Consider the following 13618-nt stretch of genomic DNA (forward strand, 5'->3'; position numbering starts at 1 on the left):
TAAACCTCAGGACAGTACTTGGGGAGCCATGCTGCATAACTGCTATTAACACTCATGAGAATTTGTGGTTTATTTCTTAAAGTTTAAGTTAAAAGTTTTTCTTCTAAGAAATGAAATTTCCTCAAGGTGTGCTGCATAATATAGCTAATAACAGAATGTGAAAAATAATTTAGTCCAGTTTAAAAGAAAACATTTGAATCCATATTGGTTTACTGGAAGCCTGTTAAAATAAGAAGGTTTTGTTTATGTTGACAGCTGAAAGGAGTGAATCTTTTAAACAAATTATATGTAATGCCATAGTTGCCTCAGGTGATTCTGACATTTTCTTAAAAGCAAAAGCAAAGTACAACATAAATCTATCAGTGTAGCACTATTCTTGCTTTTACTTGTGAATTCTATCAACTCAAGTTAGTTTGAGCACAGAATTTCACTAGGGTTGCTGGATTACAGCAAATCGTTCAATTTATAGGAGAAGAACAGAGGAGAAACAAATTAGTTCTTATCTTGATATCAGTGGATTTGGCATTTGTTCTGTGGAAACTATAGCTCTGGATCAGTCCCCAGTAATACAGAATTGTGACTTTATCCCCTTGCTCATGCAAACAACCGTTTGTCCGCAGCAGCCATTTTAGTATATTTATTTGATTAATAGAAAGCAGAGAAAATTTACCTAAAATTAGCACAGAATATTTTCCTTCTTAGCTGTTTCACAACTGGGAATATATTTGTATAATTATGAAAGCTTTTAATCTGTTTTTAAGATCTTTGATGATTTAATATTCCTTCATGCTGTTCCTTACCACATCTCTCAAAGAGGGCTGAAAGAAGCTTGTTTATGAGGATCGGTGGATTATTTTTCTTGGGAAGTCATTATTCTAGTTCTACTTGTATGATATGCTGGGCAGTCCAGACATCAAACAAGGGAGAACCTAAACTCTCACAACTGTGTTTGAAGATGCTTTGCCTTTCAGTAGGTATTTGTGTAAAAGCCGTGAAACAGGCTTCACAGCTACTTCTGGTCATTTTTAATATATTTTCAGAACTAAGGAGTAGTAGCGCTCCACTGTCCACAGACTGCTACTTCCTGCTTTTTTGTCTGTGTTGGTCTTCTTTTTGTGATGTACTTGATGTACAATACCAAATATAGCATTTGGTATGCAACAGGGAGTTATTTGTTGTTGATAGTGGTTTTTCTGTTGTGTAATTGGACACTAAAGGAACATGAAAATCTTAAACAGTTTGTCTTTGTCTAGCTAAGCCAAAATGTAACTACAAAATTTTCTACAGACTAGTTAAGTCTTCTTCACGATGGATTTCTAAAATCAATCGAGTTGGATTGCCCTATGCCTTTCTTGACCTATGAAAGTAACTCACCAATTCTAAAACAAGTTAATGAAGTGATGGTTTGTTCCTGATAGTGGCTTTGTGCAGTTGTTTTTACCAGGTTATCCAATGTTGTAATGTAAGTCTACAGTATGTGCTTATAAAAACCCTAATGTTTTAGAAACACAGTAACTACTAGAGATTTCAGTATCTTTCTGAACAAGATGTTTCAGCTCTTTACCTACAAGGGTTTTTTAAAGCATAAATAATTGCTCTTCACATTTATTTCAGAATTACATTTGTTTTAAACTATCAAAGCCAAGGTCCTCCTTAAAGCCAGTGTCTGGTGGTGAGCTGTAAGGGTGCTTTGGTTTATGTATATATAATGACTTACCAAAAGGTAGCTTGCTTTTAAATTTTTTTTAGATTGAATGGAGATGGCTTTAAGCTTTACAGCAGTGTAGATAAACGTGAATTTCACTTCTGTGATTATGAAGAATGTACTTATTGTTGAGACAGTGAAGTTTAATTTTATGGTGGTAGAACACTGTGGTTTTTGAAAGGATGGAGTAAAGGAGAGAAGAGAGAGTGGAGCTGTCAGCAGGAATGTTTAGGATCAGACACAGTGGGTATCTCTTCTTTCTTGACTCTCTTACTCCATCTCTTCAGAGCTTTAGACCTCTGCAAAAAGTATCTTGTACAGAACCTTTCTCGTTGTTCTCAGTTCTCCTCTTGCCTGTTGAGTGCTCCTTCCTCCAGGAAGCAAACCTTTCTGTTATCTGAACCGATAGTCATTCCAGCTGAACCCCCAGCTCTGGGAGAGGAGACCTCCATTGATACAGAGGATTCAAGGGAGGGGAGATTTTTCCATGGCTGTTGAGTACTTGTGGCAAATGCCTATTTTGGTTGTGTCTTAAGCTGACTCTGCAATGAGTTCTTTTGACCCTACAGCTTTTTAAGACTTTGAGCTAGTAGATTGACTGCCAGCAGTCTCTTTAATTTTTCCATGTGTGTTTCCATAAAATGGCTTTCATGAAGGAAATAATTTGATGAATTTATCCATATTACTTGAGTTAAGACCCTATAGTTGGTTATAATGGAAATTCTTACATAGATCACCCTTTTGGATGTTTTTCTTCAGTATTTCTTATCTTCTTCCTATTCTGCTCTACAAACATCAGTTGTTTTAGTTATCATCTGTATCACTGCAACACTTGGATGGAGATACTGTGATTAAATTCTCAGTTCTGCTTCCTACACATTACTCTCAGTTTCAGGAAGGAAGGTGTTTGTTATGGGCTTCCAGAATAGAAGGGAAACTAGTGGAACTTGCATCAGTGTCACTGCTTGACCTCTGTAAGAACTGAAGCCTCACTAGGTGCTTTTAATTACACTATTGATGAATTACATACAGTTCAGGAAGATGGTAGCACCTGATCTAAAATTTTGACCAGGATCCAGGCTGATTTGTCTTTCTGTGTGTTAGAGTTTGTACTTAAACAGAGACTGTTTAAATACATAACAAAATGCTATTGAGTTGCAGTGGCTTAACTATCCATTTAAATGTCACAGGTAGAAGAGGATGATGATACTGAATCACGAAAGGAAGAAGAGAAGGAAGAACTGGAAAGGTATTCAAGAAGAAAGATTTTTTCCAACTGGAGCCGCTATGAGGATACAGAAAAAGAGGGACGGAGTGAATGTGGGGAATCACAGAGAGGAACAGACTTCAATGTTTTGCTTAGCTCAGCAGGTAAGCATTTTCTACTCTATAGATAGTTTTTTAGTTTTGCATTTTGAAACGTTACTGCTTTTCTGGCTGTTGTCCTTGATGATGAAACAGGACCCTAGAATACCATTGCTCTCTGCCTCTAAGTCTGCCATTGATGTATTTAGGAGTGTTCAAAGTCTCCATGGGAGCAGCTCATTTTTCCAGAAAACAAAGAAGGTTGCTAGTATGGCTAAACACAGCAAAGCAGTCAAACAGCTGCTTGCTGTTGTTTGTTTTATCAAAGATTTGTAATCATCACTGTACAGATGTGTGTATGAATAGCAAGTGATACTCTCCTTGAAAATAAAGCTCAGTTGTTTTCCCCTCTTCGAAGGAGATAATAGAAGGAGGAGGTGGAGGGACAGGCTGTACTAGATCCTATTTTTTTTTAGCTATATCTGAATAGTATAGGCAGTTGCACAAAAAACAGTTACCTAAAATTATTTTAGGAACTCTTGATGTGCCAATGTGTTGGAATACCGTTCAGTAAAAAGCTGCAGTGTATTACAGGGGTTTTTGAGCAATTTGGAAGCTCTGAAATCTCTCAAATCTAAATAACTGGGTTTTTCAGCCACAACTTGGAGGGGTAAGTTAGAAATCGTCTACGGCAAAGAAACAAGGATCAGATCTTTCTTTCTCTGTGTCAAAATCTTTTTCTGAAGTTCAGGTTTGCATGAACATTGCAGAATTGGGCCTAAATTGCCAGTCTTAATCGTAGGATCATGAGATATGTATTGACTTCTCTGAATGGTATTGTTGCATGACAAACACGGTTAGAGTATGGACCTCGGAGCTGGATAGTAACATAGCCTGGAGAGCAAAGGAGATTATCACAACTCAAAGCTCTTTAATAAAATCAAGAGACCTACCCTGAGCTTCATGTTGACATGGTTCAGCTTTTTAAAACAAACTTTAATATCTCTATAGTATAAGCTAAGTATAAGCCCTCCGAATATCTTTAAAATGTTCTGATTAATTGTACTTCTGAACTGAGGCTATAAGGTAATACTAAATATTTCTACTAATTTTTATTTTTGGGAAGTTATACTCCAATACAGTTCTTACCAACCCATTTATTATACTCTGTAGATTCTCTTAATGACAGAAATGAAAATCCTGTTAGTTAGTATTCTTACTAGTTATAAATTGTAAATCTTTCATTTAAAGAGTGCTATATTTTGGGATATATAATTGATTGGCGTCACATAAAGCAGTGTATATTGGGGAGTTTCTTTATATGGTTTCTTTGGCTTATGTGCGAAAGCTGCGAATGCAGTTATCTTTATTTCTAGTGGTCTGAGAAAAAGCTTGCATCTCTGCTTTATTTTATAATTTTGACTTCTGTTAGTATATTGCTGTTTAGCATTCTGGAAGTTGCACAGTGGATCCAATTCGATTGCAACTAGCAGTTAGGGGAGTACTGGAGAGGGAATGGAGTTAAAGTGCCATTTTTCATGAATGCAGAAGCTTGGAAAGGTCTTGCAATTTACTGTTAATACACAGCAATGTAATTAACGCAGCCAGTTAAGAATCCTTTGGCAAAAGCTCAGATTAAAAACCTGTTCTCCTATGTAACATTTAGGTTCATACATTTAGGGTTTTTAAGGAGAATGCTATCCTTCAAGATGAAACTTGGATTTATTCCCAGAAAATATCCTGTAAATTGAATGAAATAGGTTAGAAAAAATACTTTGGAATAACAGTAATAAAGAGAGAATTAATGCTAGTAGACAAAGTTAAATGGAGGAATTCCTGATGTCCAAGGAATTAAAGTTCCAAGCTTGGTATTTGTTTTGTAAATGTGCTTCGATGTGTAATTTTCAGTTAAAATCAAGCAAAATGTAACAAAATGAGAAAACTAATATTCTGTGATATGGGTGTCATGTTGATAATTAGCAGGATTGGAGCTTTTAAAACTAGTACATGAACATTATTGTTGCTTGAATTAAGAAAGTAACAGTTATGGGTGGTCATACTGTATTTTTATCAGTAGTAAAGTGGGATGTTTTTTCTGAGAGAGGGAGGAAGGGGTTTGCAGATATTTGCAGGGGATGATAAGTCTTTAGGGTACTTTATGTTTTTCAATAGCTTCTGAAGACACATGCTTTTTTTTAGGGTTTTTTTCCTGTACTTCCAGCTTGTCCCTGCCTCAAGCCAGTCTCCAGTGCAGCACTGATTCTGTCTTTTCAATCAAATATTTAGGCCTGACTGGTCCCAGACCATCTCTGACTGCACCTTGTCTCTCTGCTGTCAGCCTTTGCCTGCCTACTAATTCTTCTCACTCTCCTTTGCTTTTGTTGATTTTTCTTGTTGTCTGTGCTCCCGATTCCTGGTGGTGTGTCTTTTGTTGTGAGCCAACTCTCTTCCACATATATTCATTAAAATACAACTCTGTCAGAATATTCTGTCCCTTGCTCTATCCAGTCCTGGTGATCCCCAGTTCTGAGTTGTTCTGCCTAGGATTGCTCATTTGTCTTAATTTTAATCTCATCCACTACCACATCTTCTTCTTGTGTTCCTCTTAGTTTCTTCCCATCTGTAGTCAATTCCAGTTTGTTCTGTCAAGCTTCCATTTCTAGTCTCCACTATAAGCTGTCTTCTCCATCTTCCCTCCACATGCCCTGTCAGTACACCCTAAATCCTACTCAGTTACCCAACAATATGAAGTGACAGGCTACTGTTTTCAACTATGGTAGGGATATCAACATAGGTGAGGTTGCAGAAATATTCAAGATGACACTTCTTGTTCAGTGTTGCACCTAATGCCTGTTAAATGAAGACTTCTCTTAGAGTGAATATCTGGCTCTTCACTCATAACCAAAGGTTAGAGGAAAGTTAACTCAGTTGTGTTGCCCGCTGCGATGACATACGAGAGGTCACTGAGGATGGACTGTTTGGTGATTGGTTGTTAAGCTGCAGCAGATCTTGCCAAAAAATATGTACAAACTCTGATTTCTAGAAGCTTGTAGCTTGGATAAATCAGGTCAGATTTTTCACAAAATGAGCAGAGTGTATGTCTCTCATTGGAAGACATTGTTCAGCCTGATTTCAAGTTACTGATTCAGGGCAGGAAAGTGATTACAGTTTTTCAAAGGAAGAACTTCCAAGGGCTTTCTTCTCAGGTCCTTTCACAGTAGAAAAATGTGCCAGCCATTCTCTGACTTTTTTTGAAAGGTGGTGGTGAGGGGAGGGTGAAGAAAAACTACCTGAAGCAGACAATTGACATGGAAAATTTCAGACTGAATAGTTAAAAAAGCAGCTGAAAATAGTTTTAAGAAAGAACTGCCAGGTGGCTTTGATAACAGCTGATGTCACTAGCCTGACAGAGCTCCTTTGTTAGGGCTTATTATATTTGTGTGTAATGTAGGGTGATAACTTAAGTTTTTAAGTCTGTTTCTTTCCCTTTTTTTGGCATTATATATATATATTTTTTTTTTTTTTAAATTAACCTTGAATATAGCAAAGCAAACTTTTCTGTATTGCTTTTGGTGTCTAGCTGATGTAAACTACAAGTCCATTGTGAAGCCTTGGGGGAGTATGTCTTGAATCAATTTAGTAAAAATACTGTTGAAGCGTAAAGAACAAGAGAAGTGGAAGTGATAGGATAGCCTTACTTTGCTAGAAGAATCTTGCCATGTTTGAAGAGCTGCCTTCATTTTTTGACTGGTGAGGGTTAAGTGTCCCAAAATACATTTAAGTCCTTCATAGGTTTTTCGCTGTGAATAGACACTTTAGGTTTAAAAATATGCGTTTAAAATCTCATTACAGAGATGATAAAAATGTATCCAGGGACCCAATCAATTTTCCTTTAAATATGGTAGGCATCACCAGTACAGTAGCCAAAAGCATGCTTCAATAACAGTGTGTTGGGTTGCAGGATATGATGATTGTCAAGATGAAAATATGTAATTTTGGACATTAATTTTTTCCCTTTTTTTTTGGCCATGGCTGCATAATTCTGATGGCCTTAAAGGGTAAGAAAGAGATATGCTGTGTAGATCAACCAAAACTGGCAGAATGGTTTTGATATTGTAAGAATATGTATAATTTTTGTTGGCACTTGAATGTAATACAAAATGTGTAATAAAAGTCAAAAGATCAGTCAGTGGAGCATAACAGTAATGAACAGTAAGTATAGGAATTGTGAGGTGGCAGTTACTTTCTGTTCCCTAAAACCTTTTTGCTTTGTTTTTTTTAACCTCTTGATTTTGGGCCTCTGTTTAATTTTGATACCTCTATTGCAATATATTGCTGCATTTTTGTCATTTCATGATCAATACATACATGAGAATTAGCGGCATACAGAACACCACTGACTGTCTTGGAAAAGCTGAACAGATTAACTTGTGGGGCAAGGCTTGTGTTAAAAATAGGCTTTCCTTCAATTTTTCAATCTGGCTGAGATTTGGAAAAAAAAATACAGTGAAGAGTAAATGAGTTTTCTTATTTTCGATGCTAATTCTGCTCAAACAAAAAGAATGGCAATGGCAGGGCATTGTTCAGATGCTAAAAAAGACTCCTTTGAGTTTTAAAATTCTAGAGAATAGCAGAAAATCACTTTTCTTTACAGAACTGCCTAATTTATTGTTGATTTGGATTACTGTATATATCAGGGGTCTCACTTTCCAGTGGATTTGCCAACCTCTACTATGTTTCATTTTGTATGTCTGTTCCTTGAAATTATTTATGTCCACATGTGTCCATAGGACTCTGTTTCTGTATCTTTGTTTCTTGTACCATTGAGATGTCTAGACTAATGAAGAACTGTTGTTTATCAGCTCCGAAAGCATTATTGCTCTGTGCAAAAAATAGTGAGAAGTATTTTAAAATTATTTTTTGCTTGTCTTTATGACTGTGTGTGGAATGTGTTTTCAACTAGTGCATCTTCTTTGGTCAGAAATTCAACAGATGCAAAACTTCATGTCCTTTCTGTTCAGAGGTGACATGAGCTCTGTGTAGAACATAGAGGTATTGTTTACTTCTTATTACTTATCAACAGCTTTAAAATATTAGTACCAGGTTACTGGTCTTGATTACGCTGTTGCAACTAAGGATTGGTAACAGATCACCTGAATATTCCTAGTATATGCACTCCTGAAATAAACAATTAAGGGCATGTACTTTATTTGCAACTTTCCTCATGTTCTTTTTTTGCTGCCTCATTCCATAAACATTCTCTGAGCTTCCCTCACATGCTCTCCTCTCCTGCTTTTCATTCTAGCCCCACTTCAGCACATCAGAACTTTACTTTCCTTTTTGATGGTTGTGCACTAGATACCATTTCCCATCTGTGGAGAATCTTCATCCAAATGGTCTCTTTTCCACTTGCAAAGGTTTTAGTTGTGACAGCTATACCCTGGGTGCTCTACAACTTTAGACTTGATAGATCTGAGAGATACTGCTGGTTTATATACCTGTAGGTATCTGAAATCAACAAAAATGTAGCCTCTCCCCCTCTCCCTCTCTCCTCCCTAGTCAAAGTAACTTTCCCAAACAAACAGGAAAAATAAAACTTTCCACAATAAAGATTTGCAGTAAAATCACAGGACTTGGCATCAGTGGAAGCTGGTTCTCCATCTGCTCAGTGCTTCCTCCTGAACTGTTCCTAACATTACAGAAATTCATCTTTTTTGTTCTAATCAGACAAGCTGTCCTTTTTTTTTTTTTTTTTGTCTGAACTAAAAATAGGAAGTGCCAGATTTTAAGTATTAATTACATTTCTTGATAAATGTATTTTCCTGTAATAGGTGATCTTTGCTCATTATATATACTTTCATATCTGTGCCTTTTTTCCTCCTGAGTTTTATCTAAAATGTAACCAAAACTGTAGGATTGAAGTATAGAAGTATAATGTGATTCCATGACTTGAATGCATATAAATCTAGGATAACATTTCTTATTTTCATTTTAACATTCTGTTATCTTAGAATTATGTGACCATATATGTGTTAGTGGTAGTACTGCAAAACTAATGGTAAATAATAAAAGAAAATTCTGAAAGGTTTCAGAGTTTCAGACAGGTTTGTATGCTTTATGATTCAGAATTGAATACAGTAAGATTCACAGACTGAAGGGGTTAAATTTTGTTCCCATTACAATCACTGTGGTAAGCTTTTTTCCCATTTTTTAATTTTTTCACACCTTGATTGCACTTATTTCTTTAAGTTTCAGATTTCTGGATTTATAAAGTTTTCTAACCAACATCCTTCTCTAATCTTGGGCCTTAATTTTTTGCTGCAACTATATATTGACAGTATTTCTGCTGAATTGCATTTAAGTATGTTTAGGTTATGAAATCACAAATCAGTAAGTTTAAATGTGAAACAATTTGTCTTTATTCCTGTCTTGCTGTTGTCATGTCTGCTACTTGAATTTGTAGGCTTGAGAGCTAGATAAAAATGTCTGCTCACCTGATTGACTGTTTCTCTTGTTTAATCATGTGCTTTGTTTCTGTAATACCCCTAAAACCAGTTCTGTCTGACTAGGCCTCATGTCGGTCATTATGATTTTTGCCACCACGTCATCTCTGACTTTGCTGCCAGTGAAATCCCCTAACCAAAAATTAATTACTCTGACTCTTGTACTCAGACAGTACATTTAGTATTAGTATTCCAGTCTTCATTTTCAAAATTCAGTATATTATTGTCACTACATTGCCGTTCCCTCTCTCCTATTTTTATCCTTCTAACTTATTTTCTGCCTTTCCCCCTTCTTTCAAATTTTCCTTTTACTTCATGAACTTTGTGATTTTCCTTGTTGCTGTGTATTACTTTTGATTTATTTTAATCTTTTCTTTTGGATTCCTTTTTATACTTCTGATTCTGAACCACTCTTAAATCACCTGAATTCGACCATAAGCTTTTTGGAGCAGGGTCCTGAGCTGTTGTTAAATCACCTGCTTTTTAGAGCAGGGACTTTCTTTTGCTTGCCCTCAAAGTATTGTTTCTTTTCCAATAATGACATTAGTAATATTCCTTCTATGGTAATATTAAAAGATGATGATTGATTTGGAGGAGCTGTGTTTGTTTTAATTGTAATACTCTTGGTCCATCTCTCAACACCCTACATTAGAGAAAGAAATAAAAAATAGAAATTTTATAAAATTCTATAAAACCAACATTTTTTGTTTATGGTAAGGTTGATAAGAGTATCGGGTGTAGCAGGTTGGTTTAATTGCAGAAGCCAGACTTCATTTACTGTTCTGTTTCTCATAAGGGTAAGTTTATTCCTAGTATCAGTTTATAAACAAAATAACTGATAGGAATGCTTCCTTGTTCATTGACGGATGCTCCAAAGCAGTGTTGTGATCAGACTCCATGTGAACCACCGTCAGAGACTGACAGACCTATTCTTCTAGGAAGAATCTCAGAAATTTGTTTGCAGGGAGCTGTGCTGCTTCTAAACTTTGGTTTTAGAGTGAAAGAAGAGCTATGAAGTAAGCAGTGCTCTAAAGGACACAGAGTGCCTATTTCTCCTTTACTCTCAGTTGCAGCTCCTCTTCATATCCTATTTGTGGCTCTGGGATTCCTCCTCATGTTTGCTACTGATGGCTTGGGCTCTCCTAGTCCTTCTCTTTTCCTTTTAATGCTTTCTGAGTCACAGCTATTAATTTTGCCATTGTTCTTTCCCTGATCTCATCCTATTAGTCAAGAGTTCCCAGTTCCTACATCCAAATTCTAGTCTGTTTTCTCTTGATCCTTCCCCCCCCTCCATGTTTTTGTACCTATCCAAATCACATGTTGGCTCTTCTGGTTTGTGTTCTTTTGCCTATTGTTCACTCTCAGCTCTTCTGGGAGTGATATCTTTGGCATTTCTGGTTGTTGTGTAGGAAGATGGCTCCTCTGACCAATTAAAAGATTTGTTGGGTTTTTTTGTTTTTTGTTTGTTTGTTTCTAAAGGGCTTTTTTTTTGCCTAGATGTAAGTAATTTTCATGAAGAATATCAAAGGCATATTGAGCCTTGCCAAAGTCTTTGTTTCGAAACAAGAGTTGTATTAACTGTCTGTTCCACCCTTAAGGGAACTCTTCCATCCTGTTGTCTTTGCTTGCAAACCAAACTCTCTGCATGTGTAAAATTGTGAACTAGAAACTCTTTTAATAAAAAGCATGTTTGAGAGACAGAATAGAGTGCGAGTGGGGAGGAATTATGTTTTCTTTGGTTCTGACTCATTTTCAACCTTTACCGGAATGTGAATCAGATGACCTTCCTTTGACAGTACACACTCATCATCTCAGTTTATAAAGCGTGGTATTTCTGAATATGCTGCAGATAATTTGGATTGTGAAGCTGATCATACTCTCTCTATTTCTTTTTAAGCTCTTGACTGAAAACAGCCAGTGATAATGTGGTATTTTCTTCCTGAATATGTGCGTGTGCTTCAACATGCAGAAAATGTGTCACTGAAAGCGTGTATCAGCTAGCTACAAAATGTAAGGGGACAAGGTGGAAGAACTAATTTATATAATATCATTCTGCTAATTTTTGTGTCATAAAGGCTAGAGGCCATAATTGTAAATATTTGTAGCAAAGAAATTTTCATTTGAGACGCTTGGTTAACATTCTGGTGGGAAAATGCTGGTAGAATGGAGGTATTGGAAAGCTAAGTGTTTTATATTGACAGTTCAGGGGTAATAGGAGGTAGACTGGGTTAGATTTTTCTGAGTAAATAAAGTGCTAGGGGGGGTGCAAGGGTAATAGTCCCAGAGAGAAAGTCTATGCGGTTTGTACTCTTTCAGGAAAAGATACCCTGTTTGTGGTCTTCATCGTCGCATTTCTGATGCCCAAAGAAGTGAACCAAAGTGGTTATAATGGAAACCAGCACTTTTGCCCTGGCTTCTTTACTGATGGAGTCTTGTTAGAGTTATTTTTTTCCTCTAGGTGTACTTTATGTTTCTGAAGTTGTTAGAAGATAGAGTTCAGCTTGACAGATGACAAATGGCTTTTATAACATCAGATTTGCTTTGGGCTAACCCACTTCTTAACTGAAGTCCTTAGATACAGAAATAAGAGTGACACTAGCAAGACAGAAGTTGTGCTTAACCAAAGAGGCAAACAGCCTTCAAAGGCAAAGAATATTCAAAAAAGATGTTTTGAATTTCTCATGTTGATATATTTCTTAATGCATGTTGCTACCCTATCTGACTGATTGGAAGACAGACTCGTTCTGAAAGTCAGTAACTACATCTCACCTGAGTATCTTTATGTCTGCACAGGGCTTTGTCACTATGTGTCTTTGGGCCTAGGGGTAGGGGGGAGCAATGAGTTTGAAAATGACTGGGAATTGAAACAGCTTACCCAACCCAACAATATTAGGTCAGTCTAAAGACATCATTACTGTCCTTTGTTTATTATCCAGGTTTTCCACATAATACTATGCTTCATTTTGGGGGATAAGTAATCCATCAACCTGGAACAGAACCTATTAAATGCAAATAGGATCCTTTGAGAAAGTCTTTATAGTCTGGGACCTTCAACATTGCCAACTGTCACAGGTCTCTGCACGTTACTTCAGAGACTACTAACTTAATCTGTCTCCTGAAAAATCAACAAACCCTGCTCCTTGTCACCTTTGTTGTATGCAGAGATCAAGTTGTAGGTCCTTGTTAATTATTCCAGAAGTCTTTCTTAAGGCCTGGAGCTTTCATTCTCTTTCCATCTCTCACTCCGTCCTGGACAAGGTTAATTTTTATATGCTTCCCTTTTACCTTCTCACTTGCAAAGCATGCTTTTCTGTTTAAGAAAGCAATATATTTGCTGCACTTTTCAGGTGCCCTTTTCCGGATTATGTTACCCTTAGGACAAAAATTGACAAGGAATTCTATCCAGTACTTACTAGTGGTTTTGTTTAATCTGTTTGAAGGGGACATGGTGCCACTGGCACAACAGTGAGAGTCAAAGGTGTTTGTATGTTCCCTTTCATCTTTCAGTGTCACCTGTCACTTCAAATGGGAGTGGGTGCAAAAAATAACTTCCATATAGGTGGAGAAACTGACTTTTACCCCAAGTAGCAAAATACTTTCATTTGCCCAAAAATGGGATGGCTAACACTGCTTGTTCCAGCTGCAAAAAGTGGACTTGTATTGACTTGCCCTGTTCCCATGCATTAAATACCAGAGAAAAAAATTTAGCTGTTACCAGCTGAATTGACTTCATTTGATGATGTTTTTCATCTCTAAGCAATTGTAGATGTAATTATTAATTGCTTTAGCCATCATGTCAGTCACTACTAAAACATGATTTCTGATGAAAGCAGCTATAATTTATTTTGGATTTTCTCTTCCTTTTGTACATTTGTAGGAGGAGCCTAGTGGGTGTCTGTGTTTTGTTTCTTGCATGTCTCTGCTTCTCTTGCTTTTATGGAGTGTTTGGTTTCGTTGTTCTGTTTGTTATGCAGCTGTGGAGTTCTTATCTATAAAAATGTAATGAATTTGACGTTGCTTTGTATTTTGCCTCTGTCTTTGATAACAAGTTAAGATCACTTCCCCTCTTCTGAAGAAATAAGTTTGAAAGACACTTCTGTGTTAT

General features: G+C 36.6%; 1 protein-coding gene across 1 annotated transcript in view; it reads left to right on the forward strand.

Moving 5' to 3' along the window:
• The window catches only part of AVEN (apoptosis and caspase activation inhibitor), a 102965-nt gene that overhangs the window by 20490 nt on the left and 68857 nt on the right, over positions 1–13618 (forward strand). Inside the window, exon 2 of the mRNA XM_074909780.1 lies at positions 2896–3076. Coding sequence (XP_074765881.1) covers positions 2896–3076 — 181 coding nt within the window. The remainder of the gene's footprint in view (positions 1–2895; positions 3077–13618) is intronic.

Source organism: Athene noctua, chromosome 6, assembly GCF_965140245.1.
Source record: "Athene noctua chromosome 6, bAthNoc1.hap1.1, whole genome shotgun sequence".
In the NCBI taxonomy this organism is placed as follows: Eukaryota; Metazoa; Chordata; class Aves; order Strigiformes; family Strigidae; genus Athene; species Athene noctua.